The 27106-nt window shown below is 44.5% G+C and overlaps 1 protein-coding gene across 1 annotated transcript in view; it reads right to left on the minus strand.

Annotated features, from left to right (window-relative positions):
* The window catches only part of EXT2 (exostosin glycosyltransferase 2), a 136904-nt gene that overhangs the window by 85878 nt on the left and 23920 nt on the right, over positions 1-27106 (minus strand). The window contains exons 6-7 of the mRNA XM_065944452.1: positions 24894-25033; positions 24009-24102 (exon numbers count right to left, since the gene is read on the minus strand). Of these exons, the coding sequence (XP_065800524.1) occupies positions 24009-24102; positions 24894-25033 (234 nt within the window). The remainder of the gene's footprint in view (positions 1-24008; positions 24103-24893; positions 25034-27106) is intronic.

A 27106-nucleotide genomic window follows, 5' to 3' on the forward strand; every position in this document is an offset into this window, starting at 1 on the left:
GACGCAGAAGCCCTTCTGCCTCTGAGCAGCAACCTGCTCAGAGGGGGACTCTGGGGGATCTGAGTCCAGGAGATTTTCTCTCAGCTCACCGCACTGACAGAACCATTTATCTCAGGTGAAGGGCTGGAAAATATTTCCACGCCTCATGGATTAATTTTTCAAAGCTGTGTCTGAAGGTGAATCTGAAAACTTCCAAAGGGATTCCAAGGCTTTCCAAGCACTAACGTACCACCGGCAGACGAGCTCCTTTTCGTTTGTTTGCTGTGACAAATGGAGCCAGTAAGCATTCCTATGACGGCCCCAGAGCCTCCTACGCGGCAAGCTCTGCAGGGTCACAAGGGCTCTCTTCCCTGTCACCTTCCCGGGCAGCTGAGAGGGCCCGAGCAGGGAGCCGGGTGTCCTTCTTGCTAGCCTCACTGCCGAGGGGCAGCTAACCGCACGGCCAGCCTGGAGGCAATGGAGACGGGCACCGAGAGCCTCCGCCTGGCAGCCGGGAACACACACAATGGTGAGGTTGGGTGACAATCAGGGTATCCTGATTCCCAGTGGAGGGTTACTGCAAGACTGGCTCCATTTTTATAAACAAAAGAGTTACGTGACAACGTACTTTAAAAACAGGGAGGGAAAAAAAAAAAAAAAACAACAACAAAATCCCCTCAGGGCAATTCTCAAGGACTGAAGGTTTTATAAAAATGTACTAGGCCCAAGCTGTCAGGTCTTCTAGAAAAGTTCACTAACATCTGATACTTTTACTCAGCGATCCAACAAACAATAATGAATAGGGTAAACCAAATAGATTTCTGAAGCAAAAGCGGTCAACATATCGCGGATTTATCAGCACACCATTTTTTTCCTTACTTAAATTCTTTGTTAATTTAATTACATTTAAATACCTTCCTGCATAAAACATGAGAGTGCTTTTCTTCACGTCTGTACTCACAAAGCTACTTCACTCGCCCTCGCCACGCGCATCTTCCACCGGAACCTGTCCCTGGTGCCCCCGGAAGCACTTCTCCGGCAGCTACCACAGTCTTCCCCGTCTCATCATTTCAATGAGTCGGTCCCAGCACCTGAGGCGCCCACACCCACCACTCACTGACCCTTCCACAAAGCCACAGACATCCGTTCGTTCGCGTAACAGTAGCAGACTTAAACTTTACAATTTTTTAATAAGTATAAAAAATCTTTTTAATATCTTTACCAGGCAGACTTGTAATCGCTTTCTTTTGAACTTTTCATTTTGAAACAATTTTAGACTTAGAGAATAGTTGCAACAGTAGAACAGAGAGTTCTGAATACCCTCACTAGCTTCTCCTATGTTAGTCTCTTTCATCTCCATGGTACAATGTTCAAAACTAAGATGTTAAGGTTAGGTTAATTCTATTAACTCAGCTACAGACTTTTGTTTTCTTTTTGGATTTTCCCAGTTTTCTTCTGAGGTCATTTTTCTGATCTGGGATCTTATCCAGGACACTGCATTGCTTCTGACTGTCATGGCTCCTATAGGGAGTTTCAATCTTTCCCTATAGTTCATGACCTTAACACCTTTGCCTAGTGTAGTCAGGAATTTTGTAGAATGTCCCTCAGTCTGGTTGGTCTGAGGTACTTTAATTGTTAAGACCAAGATTATGGATTTTGGAGAATACTACACAGATGACATGCCTTTCTCTTTACTTCATATCAGGGGATACATGGTGTCAAGGTGACTTATTACAGGGGAAGTTAACCTTGATCACCTGGTTAAGGTGAGGTCTTCCAGGTTTCTCCACTGTAAAAGTTACCATCCCCAGCTCATAGTCTATGCATTAGAACCAAGTCACTATGTTCAGACCATATTCAAAGGAGGATAATTAAGCTTTACATCTTGGAGGAGGCAGTATCAGAGAAATAGCATACTGTTTTTAGTGTTGTTTAAAAGAATTAAAAACTATGAAATTCTATTCACTGAGTAGTGCGCACGCACACACACAGACATACACACGTACATAGCTAGTCTACGTATATACAGAACAGGATTTTATTACAATCCTTAAGCCTCTGGGTATTTGTGGCTTAGGGAAGTATAAAACATTTTCTTTCTTGAATAATTCCACTAAATAAAAAAATCTGACATTTGCCTTAAATGTTAAGTTGAAGCCTGATAACATATCTCAGCTACTAAAAAGAGAAAAGCATGTAGCCAGTTTTTACTAAAATCTTAGAGATGAAATCTACCGAGACCGCAAATATTTCTAAATTTCAACTGCTTCTAATCTCATATTTTAATTTTACTCTGATATATACACAGAATTATCATCCAAAAATAAAGTAAGCACCCCAATCTGATAATCTGGGAAAGAAAGGAAAAAACCTGAGGAAACTAGTAGTAGTAATTAATAAGAAAACAGAAAAAAAAAAAAAAAAAAAGAGTATTTGAAAAGAAATCCAAGAGCTTTCCATTGACTTTCTATTAAGAAAATCCTAGAAAAAAAAATTAAAAAAAAAAAAAGAAAATCCTAGAAAATCAACTAAAAGCCCATCAAAACTAATAAGGAAGTTCAATAAAGTGGCCAGCTACAAAATAATTTGTAAAATAAATAAAACAAAAACCAAAATTCTTCTATGCCAGCAATTCCCAGTGAGATCTTACACACAAATACACACAAAGAATTAGTGGTAAGGCTCATCCTACTGGACTTCCCTGGCGGTACAGTGGAAAAGAATCCCCCTGCCAGTGCAGGGGACATGGGTTCAATCCCTGGTTGGGGAAGATTCCCCATGCCTCAGGGCAGCTAAGCCCCTGTGCCACAGCTACTGGAGCGCATGCTCTAGGGTCCACCAGCCACAACTACTGAGCCCATGTGCTGCGATTACTGCGCCCCATGTGCCCAGAGCCCATGCTCTGCAGCAAGAGAAGCCGCCACAAGAGCAGTCCCCACTCACTGCCACGAGAGAAAACCCTCCCAAAGCAGGGAGACCCAGCACAACCAAAAAAGAAAGAGCTCATCTCATTACCCTAACTTCTCACATCCAGATTATTCTTAGTCCTCCAGACAGACATTAGGCTGCTTCCCCAGTATCCACTACCGTGTTCATCTTTACTAACAAAATCAACTTAAAGTACTAAATTACCCAGCCTCTTTTGTAGCAGTGGATACTATGTGACACAGTTTGGGTGCAGTCCCTGGATATGTGAGTTTTCATAACTAAAAAGTTAAAATCTGAGCTTGACAATATTACAACAGAAACTTCCAAAACTGCAAAGAGAAAAAAGACGTGATAAAAAGAAGAAGAAAATATTCAAGGACCATAGGACTACTATAAAAGGGGTAACATACACATAATACAAACACCAAAAGAAAAAATAAAATCGAAGAGGAACAATAATGACTGAGAATTTCCTCAAATTAATGTCAAACACCAAACCACAGATCCAGGAAACTCAGAGAACACTAGGTATGATAAATACCAAAAACACTACACCTGTGCATATCATACTGAAGCTTTAGAAAATCAAATATTTTTTAAATTTCTGCAAGAAGCCAGAGGGGGGAAAAAAAACACAACACCTTACCTATAGGGGAGCAAGGGTAACAATTACATCTGACTTCTCAGAAGCCACACAAGCAAGAAGAGAGTGGAATGACACCTACGAAGGGTTAAGAGAAAAAACCCACCAACACAGAATTTTATACCCTGGAAAACCCTTCAGAATTAAAGGGGAAATACACAATTTCTCAAGCACAAATCGAGAAAATTTGTTGCCAGTAGTTCTGCTTACAGAAAATGTTAAAAGGAGTTCTTCAGAGAGAAGGAAAATGATGTAGTCAGAAACAGATGTACATAAAGAAAGGAAGAGCATCAGAGGGGGACTAAGTGAAGGCAAAATTAAAGCTTTCACTTTTCTTATTCTTAATTGATCTAACAGATAATAATCTATAAAAGCAACAAATTTATTTGATTATATATATATATATGTATGTATATGTGAAATGAGTGACAGCAATGATACAAGGGACAAAAGAAAGAACTAGGATTACTCTATTAACATAAGGAAGGTACTTGCCCTATCACTGAAGCAGGAATATTTGAAGATGGATTTGGATTTGATATAAATGTAAAGTGCAAACTCTAGGGCAACCACTAAAAAAGTGTTTTAAAAGGAGTGTAATTGATATGCTAAGAAAGTAAAGAGAATAAAATCATGTAAACGACGCAATTAAAACTACAAAAGACATAAAATGTGTGGAAGACAAAAATATTAATAGGAAAAAAGAACAAAACCAACAAATAGAAAATAGTACAAATATGGTCAATGTCAATGCAAGTATATCAATAATCACTTTAAATGCTAATGGCCTAAATGCCTCAATTAAAAGCTTGTCAGGGTGGATCAAAAAACAAGACCCAACTGTATGGTGTCTATGAGAAACCCACTTTAAATAAAAAGATACACATAAATTAAAAGAGACGGAGAAAGATATAGCATGCTAACACTAATCCGAAGACAATGTGGGTAGCTATATTAATTTCAAACAAAGACTTCAGAACAAGGAAAATTACAACACATAAAATGTGGCATACATAATGATCAAGAGGTCAATACTCCAAGAAAACATAACACTCCTCAATGTGTATGCAGCCAACAAAAGAGCATCAAAATACATGAGGCAAGAACTGATAGAAATTCAAGGAGAAACAGATGAATCCTCTACCAGAGCTGCCCTCTGTCAGAAGCACACAGATCCAGAAGGCAGAAAATCAGTAAGGGACATAGTTGAACGTATTCACAGCACCAAATAATTGACATCTGTAGACTATTTCATCCAACAGCGGCAGATTGGACACATTCTTCTCAAGCTCACATGTAACATTTACCAAGACAGACTACATTCTGGGCCATAAAGCATACTTGAACAACCATGAAAAGAAGTCATATGATGTCTGCTCTCAGACCGCAATGGAATTAAATTAGAAATAGTGACATGAAGGAAACATTATACATTTGTTAAAAACCCACAGAATAGACAACCCCAAGAGCAAACCCTAACAAGGACTACAGACTTTGAGAGAGAAGGCTGTGTTAGTGTAGGGTTCACTCTAACAATGAACCACCATGGCGCACTGTTAGTGTGGGAGGCTGTGTGTCTGCGGGGACACAGGGTGTATGGGAACTCTCCCTACCTCCTGCTCGATTTTGCTGTGAACCTAAAACTGCTCTGAAAAATAAAATTTAGAGATTAAGGGACTTCCCTGGTGGTCCAGTGGCTAAGCCTCCAAGCTCCCAATGCAGGGGGCCTGGGTTCGATTCCTGGTGGGTGAACTAGATCCCACAGGCTGCAACTAAGAGCTCACGTGCTGCAATTCTTAGTGACGTGAACGGGAGTTTGCGTTGCAATCTGAGTCAGAGCTAAAGATTCCACGAGCTGCAGCTAAGACCTGGAGCAATTAAATAAATAAAATAAATACCTTTTTTAAATTTAGTAATTAAAAAACAAAAAATCCTACCTGTACTTCAAGTTTTATCTCCTTGAAAGCATACTGAGGCCCTTTTCCAATTCATCTGACAATTTCCACACAAGAGTCAGCATCTATGTCTCTGCCCCACTGTTATCTCATGGGGTGAAAATACTTATCTTGCCAGTTAGACTGAAAACTCTTTGATGGCCCTCAGTAGAAAGGAAAATCTGCTGGGCCCCACTCAAGGGCACTGATTTGAAAACTTGGCCCATAAGTACTACAGATTTGGGGCGGTGGGTTTCTATGGGTTCTCGTGGCTTCTTTACACTGGTATCCTGCAGTTCCTCTAGTGTAATGTCCAAGTGTAGAGAAACTAGAACAGACTAAGGGGATAGATTGCCATTCTCCATGTTTCATTGTCCCCAACAGCAGCAGCAAAGCAGGACTGACTACACTTGGCTTAACCAGTAAGGTCTCTATTTTCAGCTGTGTCATTGCAGGGGAACAGCTGAGAACCATATTCAATGTGAAAGGCAGCCACGACCCAGTGCAAGATCTCATGATCACACCTAATGAACAAAGTTTTGCTCTTCTCCTCGGAGCTCATATAGAACCTGATGATTCTTGCGAGGACTTTAATCTCTCCTAGGATTTAATCTCTATTTTATTTTTATTTTTACATTCTCCCACATTCCCAGCCTTCTAAAAATATATTAGAATTCAGAATCCAAAGTAGGTTTGTTGTTGTTTTGTCTTGTTTAAAATAGTCTCTCCCCAGTTGGCACATAGGTAATGAAAAACAAAATCACCTTAACACCGGTGACTGTCATTATGAACACTTCCCTGGTGGCTCAGTGGTAAAGAATCCACCTGTCAAAGCAGGAGACACGGGTTCAATCCCTGGGCCGGGAAGATCCCCTGGAGAAGCAAATGGCAATGCATTCCTGCCCGTACTCTTGCCTGGGAACTCCCATAGACAGAGTAGCCTGGCGGGCTACAGTCCGTGGAGTTGCAAGAGTCAGACACGACTTAGCAAATAAACAACAACGAGTGGTGATGAACCTCTGCCATGCAAAATGCGCCCTTTGTTCCCCTTCTCACCCTTTGGTGAGGACTTTGACAACTTGCTCACAGCCTTTCCCCTTGGCTGGCTGCAGAGTACTCACTCCTTTAAATCTAGTTTTCTCTTTCTCCCCGAGTACCATTTTTGTTAACCATCCTTTAACTTCCCTCAATGTAATCCCCTTTTCCCGGTGCTGAGAGGAAGAGGTCTTTACACAGTCTTCAAGGCCAAGTTCCCCCTAGCCTGCTCCCAACAACTGCTAAAGGCTTCTCCAGCAGCAGCCCAAGCCTCGTAGGAAGAGCTGAATACACCCCCTTGTGCTTATTTGTGCTTATTTCTAGGAGTTCTAGACCTTGCTCTTACATATAAAACCCTGAGTCATTCAAAGGTTAGGAAAACAAGCAAGTATACGGACCAGCATTCAAATCGTATTTTGATACAGAGCTGCAAAGAAAATTCCCCCAAAGCCTATCTGTAAGCACATGTCATCCATTTAGAATCAAAGATTTCCTTCTGTTCATCTCCAGCCTCTGTATTTATATTTATGGGGAGTGATTAAAGAATGAACATGCAGTTAGTTCCACCTATAATTACCAGAGAAAACGATTCCAGCATATATTCCTCAACAGAACAGACTTTTGAACTCTGTGGGAGAAGGTGAGGGTGGGATGTTTCGAAAGAACAGCATGTATATTATCTATGGTGAAACAGACCACCAGCCCAGGTGGGATGCATGAGTCAAGTGCTCGGGCCTGGTGGGCTGGGAAGACCCAGAGGAGTCGGGTGGAGAGGGAGGTGGGAGGGGGGATCGGGATGGGAAATACGTGTAACTCTATGGCTGATTCATATCAATGTATGACAAAACCCACTGGAAAAAAAAAATAAAATAAAAAATTAAAAAAAAAAAAAAAGAATCAAGAGGGACTTCCCTGGTGGTCCTGTGGTTAAGACTCCTGGCTCCCAGTGAAGGGCACCCAGGTTCAAATGGAACTGGATCCCACATGGCACGACTATGAGTTCAGGCGCCTCAACTAAAAGAGCTCACGTGCTGCAATAAAGACTGAAGATCCCTCTTGCAGCAACTAAGACCCCGCAAAGCCAGATAAAGAAGTAAATATTTTTTTAGAAGAAGAATGACAAAAATGTAAGGAAGAAGTCAGAAGGAAGAGGCCCAGGGCAATACTTTCTGACAGCAAGACGGTGTGCTCAGTTAGTTCACAATGTTTAATTAGACGACGTGGTTTTGTTTTTTTTTTTCCCAAAGGCTAATCAAATATGTACAGGTTCCTTACAAGCTTACATGGTATCATATAACACGGTTGATCTATAAAGAGTTGAAAAATCTGAGTTATCATCAGGGAAAGGATACAGAGAAAGAACTGGAACATGGGACAAATAGAGGCAAGTGAAGAAAGGGGATTTCAAATTCCTTCCTCTCTCTAACTCATGCAATAGGATTTAGAAATGGGAGAAGTAAATTTGCCATTAGGTGGAAAACAGAAAATAGTGGTAAGGAGAAGCAACCTACAAACCATCCTCAATACAGCAATTAATGTATTGATGATGGTTTATACTCATCCCAAAGACATACGTATCTCAGTGTAAAAGGCAAATGCCCCCAGAGAAAAGGTGAGAAAAGTGAACTTCTTAATCATATGCCACAAATTCTTCCCAGTCCCAAGCCTGCCACTAAAGCTTTGTAACTATAGGCCATCCATTAGCCTCTAAGGTTCACCTTCTCCCTATGTAAAAATGAGAAGAACTACAACTGCCTCATCAGATTTTCATGTCAGTTATCAGATATGGTAGTTAACATAAATGCTACTTCTCCCCTTTCCTTTGTCAACTGGAAAGCACAAGCTCATGACCATACTCACGACCACAGAACAAGACAGCAGAAAAACCAGGCCTGCCTCTCCTGACACCTGGGTACCTGCTAATAACTCTGAAGCAGAAAAAGACCCTGCCAGAGTGTTCTTTCTGCTGAGGATTCTCAGTAATGTTCTACCTGAAATCTAGCAAAGCAGAAGAACTCAATGGAGATAATTTACTCCTTTGCTAAGCTAACAGCATCATAAGTAGAAGGCATTTTTCTCCTCAATACTCTTAGAATAAGAGGTGTGATTTCTTGCCAAAGAAGTTATACTGAAGTCATCCAATAACCACGGGTCCCTGGATTTGCTTCCCAACACTAAAGCTTCCACTCTTGTTTTGCAGCCTGGAAGCCAAGCAGATGTGGGAGAGCAATCCATGCTATTTCTATCTCTTCTTGCAAGATCTAGTTTTTCCATAACATAGAATGACTCCAGAAGACAGGGGAGAGGATCCCATCTTAAAAGGAAGCTGGGCCATCTTAAAAGGAGGGCTCATCTGACTGGAAGCACTGGGACTGTACATGTAAGTCCTGTGACACTTTCACTACATCATCTTCACCATGGATCAAGCTCCCAGACACCAAAGATGGCTTGATTTGCACGTTTTAGCCTTATTTAAAAGAAAAATTATTTCAAAACAGACGCTACTTGGAACAAGTCAGAAGACAAGTGGGTAAAAGAGCTTGAAGATTAGGGGAGGACTCGGTGAATACTTGTAGGGTGTGCTCAGATGTTACAATCTCCCGTCCTATGGGAGGCCAGGAGGGACAGAGGAGCAAAGTGGGCAGCCTGAGTCCTGTTTCTTGACATGTGACAGGCAGCTCCTGAAATAGAAAGCCATAGGTTTCAAGTCTCAGGGGTATCACCTTCAAATATGTCAAGGCTCTAAGGGTGGATCAGTTTTCCCAACTGCTGATGCCCTGCTGTGAGGAGAGATCCCAAGCAAAACACAAGCTCTGGCTGGGAGCCTTTGAGGTGGCAGGAGCCGTGAGGAGTTCAAAGGCAAGGCCGGCCAGTGGCTTGCACCTCCAAGAGCCATGGGGGCGAGAGGTTACTAAAGCAGGAGCCACTGACCAATAAAACCGTGTTTGGTCAAGCCTTCTCAGCAAAGAGACGAGAGATTCATTTCTGTTGTGCCTGGTTCCCCAGTTACCCACACCTCTGAATTACACTGTCCCCTCGGTCAGGACGGGGGGCTTCTTCGGCGATCAGTAGCTGACCAGCCCTCTCTCCTGGCTGGGTTCATGGACTAGCTAAAAGGTTTGGACTGGAAACCTTTAATCAGGATCTGTCATCAAAAATAAATAAATAAGAGCACGACTTGGGTCAGTTGGTTGTAAACGAATCTGCCTGAGGTGAGATTTCCCATGTTTGCTATACCAAAACAGGGAGAAAGCTGCAAGCTTGTTTGATCAGAAAAGGTAAATATAAAACAAGTCTCACCGCAACGGGCACACTTGAAAGGCCGACCCCTTTTAATTAAGACACACATGCAAATAGCGTGTGTGAAGGGGCCGAGGACAGAACTCGAGGGCTCGTTTCATCCCACATCCTGCCACATCAGGGCGTTCCCCCGTCCATCTGCTTCCCAGGTAGTAACAATTCCAAAGAAGGCTGGGAGCTAGTCTTTAGTAGGTTCTTTTTTTTTTCTGGCTGTGGATATTATACTAACTCACTCAGCAGTCAGGTCACATGGGAGCCCTCTCCACTGTCCCCACACATTCCCAGAAACAGAGTGCGGGTCCAATGCTGGTTCCAGCTGACCGGAGCCACATGAGCCCTCCATAAGCTGCTTGCGGCTGGGAAGCGCCTTGGCCCGATCACTCGGCAGGTATTAAGACATGCTCTCCTGTTGATCTTGAGTGAAACCCCAGTGTATGTTCCCTAAATTGAGACCCTGAGCAGAGGGAGAAGTTTGAAAGAGCTACACTTGCTACGTGAGTGGTTCTCATCTTCCCCGCCCCGTCCCCTTTCTTCCCTATGAGTAAGAATAGCTGAGGTTTGTCAAGGCAAGAACTCTCAAGAGAAATTCATGTCCCCATTCCCCACTCCTGGACACATCTAAGAATCTGAGTGAGAGCAAAAGAGTTGAAAGAATTCAACCCTCAGTCTGTAGCTTCAAACAAAAACTCAAAGATCTCTCTAAAATATTTAGAGAGATCTTTGAGTTTTTGTTCCTTTTAATAAAAAGTACTGAATTCTGAAAGATAACAAATGACCTGCTTACTTACTACTGAAGTCTTATCAAAATGGGAAATAAGTGCACATTTAAATACAAATTAGCCTTTATACTACAAGGAGAGAGAGAACCACATTGCCAGAAATAACTTACATGAAGCTATTTCTGTACCAATCCTGGTCTGATTCAGTATTAAAGGTCGTCTAGTCAAATTAAATGAAATAAATACACATGATTGTTGTCTTACATTCTCAAGAACAGTAGCATGGAATTACAAGACGCTGTTATTACAAAGTAGTCAGGCAACTCCAAACTCTCAACCTCTTCAATGCTGAGGGAAACAGAAAAATACATTCAAATACAAAATAATCAATATTAAGGTTCATAAATATAGACAGAAATCTAATGGATCAGTTTGACCCTTACTGAAGACCTGACGATAGTGAATTCTTTACCAAATGTATCGACACTTGGACATTTACAAGTTATTCTTTTGTAAACAAACCTAAATATTTTTCTAAGTAGATATACAATGAATTCACAAAGCCTGCACTACACTTCCTGTAATGAGCAATTATTTCTCAGAAATGCTTCACAAATAGTTCCACTCTGTAGGAGACCGGCCCCAAAGAGTCAGACAATCCTTATATAGGCTGCAAATTAATGTTTAACACTTTTATTAGAGAGGCCATTTCCTAAAGCAATGCCCCATATTGGGGACTTGTTACAAAGGATTAACTCATGGTTAACTCTAGAGCCAGCTCTGCAACCAATGCCCAAGGAGGAAAGTGGTCATATGACAGAGCCACACCCCTTGCAAAGGGTGTATAACGAAGACTGCTCATAATCATATATTTACTGAGAACTTTCAGTGCATTAAATTATTTGTAAAATATTTTTAGTAAATTTATTAAAATTATACCACAAGCAAAAACTTCTGATTCAGTAAACTTAATTATAGAATATCAATTTATTCTACTGATATTGTTCATAATATCAGAATATTTATTGATATTGTCAGAAATGTTCAAAAAAGTAGCTTGGTTGCTTTGGAGGTTGGGGTATTTTATTTTGATTTATAGCTTGGTCAGTTTTCATAACTAATTACTCTCCCCACAGGAGCTACACATGTAGTAAAACAAACCGGTATTTTTTTATTGTTTGCTGAATGAAAACCATCGATCCTAGATCAACAGCTATATAATTTGACTAACTTACTGCAAAAATTCTTTGCTTTTGCTTCAACCTCAAGTTAAATGAGTATTTTAAATTGAATACACTTGCAAAAGTACTCATGTCCAAAACTATTTAAAAAAGGAAAAATAACGTGTTTGCGCCAAAAGGGTGCAGGGCAGTTAAAAATATATGTCCACCGGATTTTGCTTATCTCTACTATCCTCTTCCTAAAAGCTTTAGTTAGGAGAAGAGGAGCAGACAGATACAGATTCTGAGGGCATGATGCCCCCAGTCAGCCCACCTGGAATCAAGGCTGGAAAGCTGAAAGCTGGAGGAGGGTGAGGGTGTACTTTTTGAAGTGCCTGGAAAAACACTCTGGTCAGGAGAGGCCAGAGATTTTGAGGCTCCATCAAGCCACTGGCCTTGATCCAGGTAATGGTTTTTCCTTCCCCTCAGCTGTCTGCTGCTAGAGTTTTCCAGCAAAGAGAGAAAGGAAAAGTGGTGGAGGAGAGGGAGGAGCAGCTTCCAGTCCACCTCTTTGTAACTGAGAGGGTAAAAAGGGCCAAGCTCTGCAGGCTGACATTTATAGAGGGCCTGGCGCTTCCACCAAGCACTCTGCGAGGATTACTGGGAGTTAGCAATCTGGTCTAAAAGGGGCAGCCGAGCAGACTGATGAAAGTTCCTTTAAATTCGATAACAGTGATGCAGTGGACACAGAGACAGTGAGCTGGAGCTGCCAGAGGTCTAGCCAGTCAGACAGCCTTTAGGGGGAAAAAAAAAAAACTGCATTGTAAACCTGGCTCCCTTAGCCCTTCAGGACTGCCCAACTCGCTTGCTGAAGCCTGAACGCACAGGCTGCCAGCTGAACGGCATTTCTCATCAGGGGTAAAAATAAAAACCCTTGGAAAGCCCTCCCCGGCCTAACCCTTGCTGCCCTGTCCCCACCAGCCAGGAGCAACTTATCCGGCCAGGGGCGGAGTTCCGGACCTGCAGAGGTTAATTACCTCGCTAGTCTTTCACCTCCAAATCACCACTGCGCTCCCCAATCCCTTCTGCCTGGCATTTTTCTTCAATTTTAATATCAGAAGTTTCACACGCCTGCCTGAGCTCCTGGACTCGGCAGAAAGGCCCATATAGCTGTCAGCAAACTGATAAGAACTTTAAAATGACTCCACAGGGCCTCTTTATAAAGAAGAGCCAAAGAAGCCCATAAAGAAAGAGGGCAGGGGCCACGGAAACCAGGCGCTCACACTGTTTTAACGTGGCATTAAAATGAGCTGCAGATTTATGGCAGTGTTTTAGCCCCTGGCCCAAATCATCTAGGGATGAAGCGCTCACTCACTCTCCAGCGGGATTTCAAATATGGGATGGAGCTGGCTGGACAGGGGTGGGGGAAGGGCAGCAAGGGCGAGGGGAACAGCAGAGAACCAGGAAAACCAGATGATACAACTCATTACCCTTTCAGTAGGAGGCGAACAACAGCTATTCCTAAGAGATATCTCACCGGTCCTCTTAAATTCACATAAAAAGTTGCTTTATTTTTAGTACATACCTAGTAAAACTCCAGTTCTCCAAGTGTTCACCACCCAAATGTCAATTCTGATTTTGACTTTTCTCTTTATGCTTATTTTTTAATCTTCTGGTTCAAAAAAGCGAGTAAAATCATGATCCAGCAGAGGATGCATTAAAAGGGGGGGGGGGGGGGAAGACTCAGTATGAAAATCGTTCTCATTGGAAAGGGGAAAAAGTAATAGTAGTTGACCCAAACGTGCCAATGAATTTTTTTTAAGGCCAGCTAAAGAACCACTTTTCATAAGCCATTCTGAAAACCAGAGAGGGAACCTCCCTCTATTCCAAGATGTAGAAAGCACACCAGACCCACAGGAGTAAGTTCTGTTTCAAGTTTCCAAGCCCAGAAGCAAATGCATAATACATCCGCGCTGGTAACTTACTGTGGTTCCTGAAGCCCAAGCTCCAAACCAGGGGGCTCCTGCCAGTGTTCAAAGCTAGACCCAGGCGAAGCACGCCCAGACAAAGGCCAACACAGAGCAGGCAGACGGGCCTCTAGATGCTTTAATTCAAGGATTTCATTTAAACAGCACAACTGCTCTATTGTATTATTGGGGGCTTCCCTGTAGCTCAGACGGTAAAGAATCTGCTTGCAGTGCAGGAGACCTGGCTTCGATCCGTGGGTCGGGAAGATCCCCAGAAGGGAATGGCAACCCACTTCAGTATTCTTGCCTGGAGAATTCCATGGACAGAGGAGCCTGGTGGGTTCTAGTCCATGGGCTCACAAAGAATTGGACTATTATCCCCAGGTCGGAGATAAGAAAATTGACACTTGGCAAAGTGACTTCCCCATGCTCACAAAGCTGGCAGACAGAAGGTACAGCCTGGGATGCAAATTCAGGTCTCCCCAACTCAAAAGCCCATGTGCTTGCCACTATCAACATCTCTCAGACTTTCTGGACTGGGACCCACACCAAGAAACATATAAATACATTAAATACTGACACTCACTGCACATATACATATGCAAGAAAAGATTCCAGGAAAGATTTACCCTTGCTAGGTAATACTCTTGATGCCTTCCTTTCTATTATCCTTCATTTTTTAAAAAATAAAATGCCACTCAAGACTCCCTGAATTGAAAATTACTGTAGTACACAAGGTTCCCCTTCCACCCTAAATCCATCAGCTGCAGTCAGCAGACCTGGGTCAGGCAAGGCGAGGCTCTGGCCCTAACAATTCATCCTCAAGATCACTTGAACGCTAGGGCTTCCACCTCATTTATAAAATACAAAGAAAGGGCTGAATAATTTCTAAGGTTCCTTCCAGCTCTTTGATTTCCCCCCCTCAGTCTCCTTAATTGATATTGCTTTCCCCTTTCATCGTGCGTTGTTTCATTACTCTTCACTTTTCACTGACCTTTCCCGTCCTTCCAGCTCCCTAGAAAGTTCTCTCTTGCTGGTTATTTCAAGGTCCGCTTCAGGCTGCTCCATCGGACCTACCGAGTCTTTCCCACGGATGCCAACCTCTGGGCGGAGCTCAGCACCTCGCGGAGCATCCTCTCGCCCCATTCGAGGCCACCCAGTCAGGAAGCCTCCTTTCCCTTCCTGATACAACTGAGAGGCAGCCCTTCTGGCCTCTGCATTCATCTGTTACTGAAAGCATTCTCCCTAGCACCCCCGAGGACGGAATCTGTGTTCGTGCCCTCCCCCTTTGTAAAAATCTCCTTTCATATACCTATACAATTCTAGCAAAAAAGTAGGTACTTAATATATATGTACCTGACAAGTCTGCATTATGAAATCAAGGACTCTAATTCTCCAAGAGTTTGAAAATATTTGGGGTGGGGGGAGCTGCTCTAGGAAAGGTCACTAAACCAATTAAAAACTGGCATCACAAGACGCTAAGTAAGCATTTACAGACAGAGCTCGCCGTGGACAATGTATGCCAGGGCTGCCAAGGAAAGCAGCTTTATGATCTCCCCATCTGGACTGTGAGGATTTAAATCTCAGAAGCTATACAAAATAACTGCAAATCAGCCCCAACCTTAAAGACAGGGAAATTTATTTACAGGCCCTAGTGTACTATAAATTTGAGACCGTTCTATTAAAATGCTTTTCTTGGCTTCCCATCAGATACTTGGCAAAAGTCTTTTTCCAATAAGGTTCTTAATACTAAAGTTGAAAAAAAAAAAAAACAGTTAAACACATAAAAGTGCTCTTCCTTAAGAGTTCCAATTAAATGAGTCCTTATTTTATCCTGCTTTAAACATAAGTTGACTGATCTCCTTCACAATATGGATTTACACATTCAGGAAAACTCCAACAGAGTGACAAAATTGAAACAAAATTATGAAACTCAAAATATCCAGTAATCACACTCTTCTCCAAGGCTCTCCCACTGGCCAAAGAGCCTGGCTTTGTATCAGAACCACAATTGTCTGTTTCACAAGGAGGACGCCAAGGATCGGGTCAACGTGTTTCGCTGACGGGTAAGTGATCCAGTAGCTTTTTTAAGGGCAAGGATGAAAGCCGAGATTGGCAGAGCTTGGAGAGGCGTGTTGGGACTAGAGAGGGGCGGGGGGCGGGGGAGGGAATACTTGGCATTTTTTTTCAAAGCCCTGAGAATTCATTTATGCATATTAAGGTTTTTTTCAATTTCACAGGATGGGGGGGCGGCGGGTAGAGGCGGGAAGAGTAACAGACATTACAATGTCAAATCCTGGAAATTAGAAGTGAAGTCTTTTCCACATTCTTCATATTTCCAGAGACATGTCCAGTCTCACATGTCTCGGGCAACCACTTTTTAGGAGAGACAATCCAATAAGCAGTTAACCTAAATTGCTGGGAAGCTCATCCTGACATTCAGCCTCAATCCAGGCCACCAAGCTCTAGGATTTGAATAAAGCTGTGGCCGGCAAGACAGACTATGTTCCCCCGTCTGTCCCTCATGTGTTGTGTGGTCTCCCGAGGATCGCTTCACGTCTCTTCTTCCATTTCCGCACATTAAAAAAATTCAGATCACTCCTCTCACTGCCTATTCTCAGTGCTCTGTTTAAAGAGCTTGTTTGGTAAACTGTGTGTGTTGGGGGCAGGGAGGGAGGGGAAATGGACAGACTGCTATGGAGCCGTCAAGGGACACAACGGTCAAACACAGGGGACCCTCGGAGAGCGCATCCGTCCAGGCTGCTGGGGGCTCTAGACATCCGAGGGCTGACACCTTTAAGTGCATCACAAAACACTTATAAAAAATAAAGCAAATCATTTTAGATAGAAAACTTTTGAAAATACTTTACGCGAAAGCCAATATTTTAAAAACACATTTATATATGCAAAACGTAAACCCTCACTTAAAAGACTGCAGGGCATCCTCAAGAACAGCCCTTTCTGTATTTCAACAATTTTAAGATGCTCCGTCAAAAACAGCATCGAGGCAACAAAATAGAAACTATATTCAACGATCAAAGTGATGGTAAGACTCATTTGGATGCCAGAAGTCCAAAATATGCAAAACAAACACGTACATATTTCTTTGAACCCATGAATTCTACCATCTTACGATGACACACCCAGGATATCGAGAAGCACATTCTGTTGTCTGCCATGTATCCAGAGTGCTGAGAGTTCTGTTTTCATTGTTTAAGTTTTTGGTTTTTTTTGATGTGGACCATTTTTTATAAGTCTTTATTGAATTTGCTACAATAGTGCTTCTGTTGTTTATGTTCTGGATTTCTGGCCGTGAGGCATGTACGACCTTAGCTCCTCAATCAGGGATCAAACCCACACACCCTGCATTGGAAGGTGAAGTGTTAACCACTGGAGTGCAGAGAAGTCCCAAGTTCTATTTTTTTTGACTTTTTATTTTGTCTTGGGGTATAGCCAATTAACAATGTCATGACACTTTCAGGTGAACAGCGAAGGGACCCAGCCACACATACATACATATATATGTATGTATACACACACATACATATGTGTCGATTCTGCCTTAAACTCCCCTCCCATCCAGGCCACCACACAGCATTGAGCAGAGTTCCCTGTGCTGTGCAGTAAGTCCTCGCTGGCTATCCTTGGCTAACCATCTTAATCACAGCAGTGTGTACAGGTCCATCCCAGCTCTCCAACTATTCTTTCCTGCATCCCTCGTCTTGGCAACCGTAAGTTTACTCTCCAAGTCTGCGGGTCCTTTTCTGTTTTGTAAGTTCATCGGTATCAATTCTCTTTAGATTCCACATATAAGGGATGTCACACGATGTTTCTCCTTCTCTGACTTATGTCACTCATCATGACAATCTCTAGGTCAATCCATGTTGCTGCAAGTGGCATTATTTCATTCTTTGTAATGGTTGTGTAACATTCCACTGTACATATGTACATCTTCATCCACTCCTCTTTCGACAGACATTTAGGTGTTTCCATGTCTTGGCTATTGTAAACAGTGCCGCAGTGAACACTGGGTCACATATATCCTTTTGGATCATGTTTCTCTCCGGATATATGCCTAGGAGTGGGATTTCCAGGTCATATTGCAGCTCTATTTTTAGTTTTTTAAGGAACCCCCTTACTGTTCTCATAATGGCCATACCAATTTATATTCCCACCAACACTGTAGGAGGGTTCCCTTCTCTCCACCCCCTCTCCAGCACTTATTATTTATAGAGCATTCCATCCAAGTTCTATTTTTAAAACAACTTTTCCGTCTTCTCTATTCACGCCTGACTGGCAGATGCCCCATGTCACAGCCCCTCACTTACAGTCTTTCTGTCCTTCAAAGATGTAACTTCGAAACTACCATGTCTATGGAAAGCAGACAGTTCAATGTGCTGAAATCACATGGAAGATAAAACATCGGCCTCCTGTGGGGTGTCTCCCCTGAATAAAGTGCATGAACTCTGGTGGACACATACACACACTTACTGTTCTGTGGTCTCTTCTGCTTTCTCCTCAACCACAGCTAGGCCTGACAACAGTCCTGCCAGGTGAGGGGACCACATATTCTTCAATAGACATGCTCTTTTTCCTAATCAGCCCGTTATATCTTCACGCACTCCTCTAGAGAACAGATACTCGATGTGCTTAGCATAATAGGAAAATATGCAGGCAGGGTGAGATGGGTCGGTGTAATAGAAAAGAAACTGATATTTTAACTTGGCCAAGCGTTCAAGGAGAGAGAGCAAAGAAGATGCTGAATGTTTCTGCCACCTCAAAGGCTCCCAGTCAATTGAGTACAAAGAAGAGTTCAAAGGCAAGGCAGGCTCCTGACTTCCACCTCCTAGTGTGGCTGAGGTTAGAGGTCACTGCTGGCGGAGCCACTGACCAATAAAAGAATGTTTGGAAACTCCACTCAACAGATAAACTGAGGATCCATTTACACCCTCCTCCCTCTCCACACAAACACTGCCAACTATACAGTCCAGGGTCTAGTCAGCCTTCCAATATCCTGGGTTGCTCTCTTTTTCATTGTGATTCCAAAGGAGACTGCGGACGTGAATGTTCCATTAGACTGTAGAAAAATACTTGGTTGCATACTTCTTCCTGGCTTCCAACATGAGGAAGGTAGTGGATGGAACCCTCCACCTCTAAGGCTGCCATCAAATACTACCTCCCCAATAAACCTGTCCCTAACAGCTTTAACCCAGACTTCCTCCCATTTCAGACCACTAACCTGCTTTGGAAAATCTGCACCATCTTCTCAGCTTTCTCTGGGCTTGTCCCCACATATCCCCAGGATGGCCATTAGGCATGTGTGGGTAGGGGTCACAAATTTCTTATTATCTCCTATCATTTCCCCTTGGAGGAAAAAAAAAACATAATTAGGGCACCACTAAGTTAATGAGCTAATACAGCTCATAAGACAATAAAAGGCTGACAAGTTGGCTTTATACCTCTATAACTATTAACCTCTACTGACTTGCTGTGGACAGTGACTGCAGCTATGAAATTAAAAGAGGCTTACTCTGTGGACAGAAAGCTATGACAAACCTAGAGAGCTTACTAAAAAGCAGAGACATCACTCTGCCGACAAAGTTCCACAGAGTCAAAGCTATGGCTTTTCCAGTAGTCATGTACAGATATGAGAGTTGGACCATAAAGAAGGCTGAGCACCAAAGAATTGATGTTTTTGAACTGTGGTGCTGGAGAAGACTCTTGAGAGTCCCTTGGACTGCAAGGAGATCAAACCAGTTCATCCTGAAGGAAATCAACCCTAAATATTCATTGAAAGGACTGATGCTGAAGCTGCAGCTCCAATACTGTGGCCACCTGATGCAAAGAACAGACTCGTTAGAAAATACTCTGATGCTGGGAAAGATTGAGGGCAGGGGGAGAAGGGGACGACAGAGGATGAGGTGGTTGGATGGCATCACTGACTCAATGGACCTGAGTTTGAGCAGACTCTGGGAGACAGTCAAGGACAAGGAAGCCTGGCATGCTACACAGTCTGTGGGGTCACAAAGAGTTGGACATGACTTACCAACTGAACAACAACAAAAGCAACTATTAATCTCTATTAATGGAAGGAACTGATTTCTAACTAAACCACAGAAAGCCCTGTAAGCCACCCCAGCTCTTCCAATGCCTTATACGCCAACACAGCCGGTTGCTGGTTTTCAGGGGTAGAAAACACAGATGCAGATTGTACTTCAATAGTCTTAGCTTACGTCTAGCTCTTACTTCAGGTTCTAGCCCTGCATATAACTTGAACGGCTGCTTCACTATCGCATCTCAGGTGAGGAGGAAAAGTTAACTATGCTCACTTGTCAGGCAGAATATCCTCCTTTCTTGCTGCGTCCTAACTCCCGGGTCATGTTAAGGGCTGTCACCACATACCCACCGATCAGATTATAGTCCCTGAACTCGAAGCTGCATTACCGCCCTCACCAAGATCCCACCCGTATCTTGGGGGTCAAATTCAGATACTCTGGCTCTGTTCCATCACAGGAGAGCAGAATCCTGTGCTAAAAAGCACAGGAAGGAGCAGGTCTCTCTGGAGAGCGGCTCTGAGGAGCGGTGTCAGCATAGCTCATGGCACTCAGGACTCCTTAAAAATGGCCACTCAGAAGGAAAACGAATCACTGCAAAGTGGATGGAGCCCTCTGCTGGCGACAACTGTGCGTGCAGCCCCTCGGCCCGTCCTGAGCTGCTCAGCAAGAAAATCCCACCCTCTGTTCCTCAGTCTCAGCTCATTTTAACATAAGCAACCCAGGGTTCTAAGGTATCAACTACTGATGCAACAGGTTTTCCCCTAAAAGCTGATCCCTGTCTTACAAAGACTCAAACTGGACCTCCCTAAAGAGAATTCACTGAGATATAATACCTTTCAAGAATCAAGCGTGTGCTAGTTTCTTCAGTTACTCCTGCCAAGGTCAGATTGAATCAATGCAGGGGATACAGAAGGCAAAGGACTAGCATATTCTGGAAAGAACAAAAGAGCCGTCTCTGACCTTAGAGAGATGACCAGGTTATCAGTATGAAAGCGGCTCCCAAGCACCGCACTTCTGCCCCCTTGGGAGGCGTCTGGCGGCATGTGCAGACATTTCAAGGTGTCACAGCCTGGGAGACAGGTGTACCACTGACATCTGGGAGTGGAACCTGGTCATCCTTTCGAACTCTCTGGGAACTGCTGCAACCGGATAATCTCACCTCTGGCTGAGATCAGTCCAGTCTAGAAATCCGAGGCTGGGAGAAGAAAAGAGGTCATTCTGGGGACATAGCCTATTCAGAGAGAGGGGAGCAGGACTAACTGGGCCACGGCAGCGAAGCATCTCAGACGGTCTGAAAGGAGCACAGAGAAGAGCGTCAGCAAGCAGAAGGGAGATTTAGGACAGGAGGCAGGAAAGGACTGAAAGTCAAACTGTGAGTCGCTCAGTCGTATCCGACTCTTTGCGATCCCGTGGACTGTAGCCCAGCAGGCTCATCTGTCCATGGAATTCTCCAGGCAAGAATACTGGAGTGGGCTGCCAGTCCCTTCTCCGGGAGATCTTTCCAACTCACGGATCGCACCCAGGCCTCCCCGAATTCCAGGCAGATTCTTTGCCATCTAAGCCACCAGGGAAGCCCAGGAAAGTACTGAGATCACCTTTATTCTGCCAGTGGACATAATACAGGGTATTCACCACCACAGACAGTAACAGGCCCTCATGACAGGAGGTGGTCATGGGAAAGAGATGACCACTCAATTATTAATGCTGTCAAGGACAGGAGTTACACAGTGTTTTTAACAGCTGAATGCAACGAGAGCTGGTCTAGCCCACCCTGGATTCCATAAATGGGGAAGTCCGAGGAGCTTTGGTCACAGACGTGTCACAGTCGCACAATTAATAGAGACCAACACAGGGCTCAAACCGGAGTCTTTTAAGGACTCCAAATGTGTCTCTTGGAACCAAATAACCTAAAAGTACACTGTTTTAAGTAACCTTTAGTCACTCCACTTCAATGGTTCTATGATTTCGAACCTGTCACTTGAGAAGACTGGCAAGGCTCATCTCAGACCGTGGCTCCTAAGCCAAGTTCCCACGGAAAAGGGCAATCTGTGAGCCGGCCCTGGGTGCTCTGCTCTAAAAACTAAGTGATTCTCTTCCCAATAGGAAGGTAGTGGGCTGGAGAAGGTAACTGGGCAGAATTTGCTCCTTTTTTACCTCCCTGGTGTTTTCTTAGCCTTTTATAAATCTATAAAAGACGGCATCTGATTTAGCAGATGATTCCCTATTTACTTACATTAACAAGTCAAGATGCCATAAAATGAAACATAAAAAACATTAACACCAGGTCCCGTCAAGGAGCATTTTTTTTTTCTACATGGGTTGTAAGAACCACAAGTTCAGATCAAGACTGTAGATATTTCTAGGCTGATTTTCTAATTCACTACAACTCAGATGAGGTCAGCAATTAAGCAACAAACGGGGAAGCCCAGAGACTTGAAACGAACATGGATGTGCTAGGAAAAAGACTACGGGGAGGCTAAACTTAACCCGTGATTTGTTTTCAAATCAGAATGCCAAAGTGCTTGACAGATGAGGTCACGGGGGTCCAAAGAAGGCAGAGCCTTGGCCAAGGGCACATAGTCAGCAACTGGCGAAGCTGGCGTTCGACACAGGCAGTCTGGGGGTCAGAACCTACAGACCCAATCACTGCGTGATGTACCATCCGTTCGGTCTAAGGAGCTGGGTACCAAAATAAAGAGGCGGACTGAACACATCCACTAACTCCCTCCTAAAACCCTAAAACGAAGGCATAATCCAAAATAAAGAGAACGGGGGAGGAGATAACACTAGCAAACTGTGGAGGCAGGAAAGCAAGTGGTGGCTGATGTGGCAGGCCCAAGAGAGCACACCCGAGAGGAGCCGAGAAAGCCCTGCGTTCTGCTGCAGACACTCGGGGAAGGGGCGGAGCTCGGGGCAGGACAGATGGACAATGTGTTTAAGCAGCAGTCAGAAGCCCAGAGTCCCTCCCCACTTCCACACTGCCGGGTGACAGCCCTGCCCTCACCCAGACAGAGGCCTGAGGCTCATTCCTGCGACAAAGTTAGACACAGGGGTGCGTGGAGACGGCTACAGCCTCCATGGTGAGGGCCCTCCAGACCTCTTCTCCGGCTCATCACCTACACAGATAATTTTGATGAGAATAAAAACTTGTAAAAATCCATTAAAAGAAGAAAACAACTGGAGAAAACCATGATCTGAAAGGACGCAGGCACCCCCTCAATATTCACGGCAGCACTGTTTACGACAGCCAAGACAAGGAAGGAGCCTAAACGCCCACGGACAGAGGAATGGCTAAAGAAGACATCATACACGTATACGATCGCGTATCAGCCATACAAACAAAATAGTGTCATTGGCAGCAACATGACAGACCTAGAGATTATCATGCTAAGTGAAGTCAGACAGAGAAAGACAGATATCATATGATGTTGCTTATATGTGGAATCTAAAATAACGGTACAAATGAACCTGTTTACGAAACAGAAGCAGAGTCACAGATGTAGAAAACAAACTCAGGGTTACCAGGGTGGAAGGGGGAGAGGAATAAATTGGGAGATTGGGGCTGATACATACACACTAAAGTGAAAAAGTGAAGTCGCTCAGTCGTGTCCGACTCTTTGCGATCCCATGGACTGTAGCCTACCACTCTCCTCCGTCCATGAAATTTTCCAGGCAAGAGTACTGGAGTGGGTTGCCATTTCCTTCTCCAGAGGATCTCCCCAACCCAGGGATTGAAACTGGGTCTCCTGCATTGCAGGCAGACGCTTTACCCTTTGAGCCACCAGGGAAGTCATGTATACACTACTATATATCAGACAACTAATAAGGACCTCCTGTATAGCACAGGGACTCTGCCCAGTACTCTGCGGGGACCCAGGCTAGCTGATACCACATCACTCAAGGTCAAAGCTTCTGAGAAGCAGCGCCCTGAAACATACCGGCTTCCACGTCTGTCTCAGTCACCGGAGACCTCACCTGCTGTGTAAACGGCCTTCCAGAGACGGGCAGCTCGGCGTCCTGAACGCATAGCTGACGTGTGACCCTAGCATCACAGCAGGCTTACTTTAGGAGCGTTTCTGAATCTTCGACAGTTTTTTATTCCAAGCCTTCTCTGATGTAACCCCCTAACACTGTTTTCCTCTTTTAGGTCTGGTTGATTGACACACTGGAGGACATCAATCCCGTGCCTGTGCTCAGAGGCAAGGATACTGCTCTGCATCCAAGCAATCAAGGCCACCTTTTGCCTCCCCCACACCCCCTCCCCTGCAGGGCTGCCTGGCCCCTTACCTGTCTCTGCATTTCTTCAATCTGTCTTCGGGGGATGCTCTGCAGAATACTGTACACATCTGACATCTTTTCTTCTGGCACAACTACAGATGCTCTAGAGACAAGAGGGAGACGGCAGATGTACGTACAGCCCTGCCTACAAAGCACTGTTGCGTGTGTCCCGCTCAGCTCTCACAAGCAGAAGCAACAACGCCCCACGCCTCCCTCAGCCCCACAGTCCTCGCACTGAGCAGCCCCTCCTTCCTCTCCCTTCCTGGGGGTCGAACAGCTCAAAGGCGCTCCCCCCAGCTCCATCTCTCACCTCCCCGTCACCACTCCACGCCTCTCGCATCCTCCGGCCACTCCCCACTGTGCTCCGGCCACACAGGCACCCTCTCAGCCTCCTGAACACACCACACTCTGTCGGACCACAGGGCCTTTGTGGGTCCAGTTCTGCCTGCCCAGTACACTCTTCTCCACTCGTCACCATCCACTCTAAGTTAACAATGACTTCTCCTTCAGCTGTATTCCCCAATCCATTCATTTATCCGGCATGTATTTATGGAGGCCCTAGTATGTGCAGGGCCACATAATCTCTGTCATTTTAAACTGCAGGACTCTACTCTGCCACTGGAGCTCAAAAACAGCCAAAGATCATGTGTCAATGAATGGGTGTGTTGTGATGCAATAACACTTTATTTACAAATACTAGCAGTGTGCCACATGTGGCCCAAAGGCCTCGGGTGACCAATCGCTGCTGCAGGTCCATGGACTAACTCTCGTGATGGAAAATGGAGCAAAAAATTCTGAAGGAGTAGTTCTCAGACCTAGCTATGCATTACAATTGCTGGGGGACTTTAAAAATAATCCATGCAGGATAAAGGTTCATCAGAAGGTAACACCCACCTCTTCCAGTCGAGGACTTCAGAGAAAGGCAGAACGTAGGAGTCTGCGATGATCACCGGGACGCAGCCGGCCCGTAACACGTCACTCAGTACCGCCTGGCCCAGCCGAGCTCCACGAAGGACCATGCAGAAAGTAGCCTCCTGCAGAACACAGGCAGAGGGAGGGGATTACAAGCCAGTTCCGCTGATCCACTTACTCTGATCCCAGCAGACCATGAAGTCCTCTCAAGGGCTGAAGCCAAGCAACACGGAAAATGCTAAAAGATAACAGCTCACCCGGGTCAGACTGAAAAGCTGAAGAGGTTGCAATGCTCTGGATTTCCACTCTTGAGTGTCACTGCAATGCCTCCGCTGCTTAGATTCAGAAAACGTTCACAACCCAACTCCAGGTCTTCCTCTGGAAACTCAACAGCGTGACTTCCCAAGGACTGGATTCTTTCAGCCCTGGGATGCTAAGTACATATATGTGGCTTCCCAGTGCTCAGAGTACTTACTTCCGCCTGCCTTGTACTAGAACTATTTGGACTGGGCATTTCTGGCTCTTGAGAGGACCCCCTACACAGAAAGCATCAAATCTCCTTTCATCTTTCTACCCCCACAGCATCCAGCAGTGTGCTTCGCATACAGAAGACATTCATCTCATGAATGCTCTGCCTTTGAAAACACAGTAAGGCGTATACGTTCTATTTAGATACAACCCAACAAAAAGCAAGACCTCACTTCTGCCTCCTTCACTCCCTCAAACCCACTGGGTATGGGGCACATTCGGGAAAAGGAGAGATATACAAGAGAAAAATGTGGCCAACCAAAAAAATAAGGAAAGCTCCGTCTCTAATACTCAAGTTTCTTCCAGTTTTTGCCTCTTGGGGAGAAAAAAAAAAAAGCAAAAATACTGTTTAATCTTTAAAGCTAGAGAAAAGGCGAGTTCAGAAGAAATATGAAGTAACTCAATATGCCAAATTCCTCTGGGGATAAAGGAGAAAGCGATGAGAAAGGGCAGGGGTGGAGAAGGGGCATCGGTCATGGCGCCCGGAGGGGCAGGTGGATGCTTGGCTGGCCCCAGAGTCGGCGTCCAGATGTGGACACGTGTGCTGATAACCATTTTTCCTGTCTAGACAAAGGTTACTATAAATACTCCTGCTCACATCACCACTGTTATCAGTCAGACATTCCAGAGGAGATGCAGCACTTTTTGAAGGTATTTTAACAATCCCCGCACAGGCCAGTTCTCTTTGGAGACTTTGAAAAAATAAAAATCACACACAACCACACCAGCTCCTTAAGATCCCTCCTTGAACTGAATTATTTGTATTTTAAATACTTAAGTGAACAAAATATTTCAAATATAAGGAAGGCTGAGTGCCAAACACCTGATGCTTTTGAACTGTTGGTGCTCTCGAGAGTCCCTTGGACTGCAAAGAGATCAAACCAGTCCATCCTAAAGGAAACCAGGCCTGAATATTCACTGGAAGGGCTGATGCTGAAGCTCCAATACTTTGGCCACCTGATATGAAGAAATGACTCACTGGAAAAGACCCTGATGCTGGGAAAGACTGAAGGTGGGAGGAGAAAGGGATGACAGAGGATGAGATGGTTGGATGGCAATGAGTTTTGAGTAAACTCTGGGAGATGAGGAAGGACAGGGAAGCCTGGCCTGCTGCAGTCCATGGGGTCACAGAGAGTCAGATATGACTGAGCGACTAGACAATACCAGAGTGAACAAAACTCAACTTCTGCCTTCCTGGCCCCTTGGCTCTTGGAGCATCAGACAGCCCGCTTATAACACAGGACTGCTCTGCCTGCAGTTACAAAGTGCTGCCACCCCCACGACACCAGCAGGACACGTGTGGGGTGGCAAAAACACCAAGAGACAAAACGGTAACAAAAAATAAAGACCTCCCACTCCCAGGAAGAACTCACTGTGGCCGTGCCAGCTGGCTTAGTCAGATACAAGCTGCAGCTTAAAGAAGCAAGTTCCTCTGGGCTGGATAAGGAATACAGGAACAAGAGCAAAACAGGTGCCTGCTTTGACTCTGTGGCTCCTCTGTACATCTACGGGGTGTGCTTTTTGCAGTAAGATGGGTTCGTGGAAGGAGCAGCAACGCTCATGGGCCAAGCAGCTTTGCATAACAGCTCGCGGACCCCGAGGCCCCCGGAAGTCCGCGGGGCAGCAGTGGGCGGCAGTCCGGCCTGGCTCTCCCCTCAGGGAGCTCG

This window comes from Muntiacus reevesi, chromosome 9 (genome assembly GCF_963930625.1).
Source record: "Muntiacus reevesi chromosome 9, mMunRee1.1, whole genome shotgun sequence".
NCBI lineage: Eukaryota > Metazoa > Chordata > Mammalia > Artiodactyla > Cervidae > Muntiacus > Muntiacus reevesi.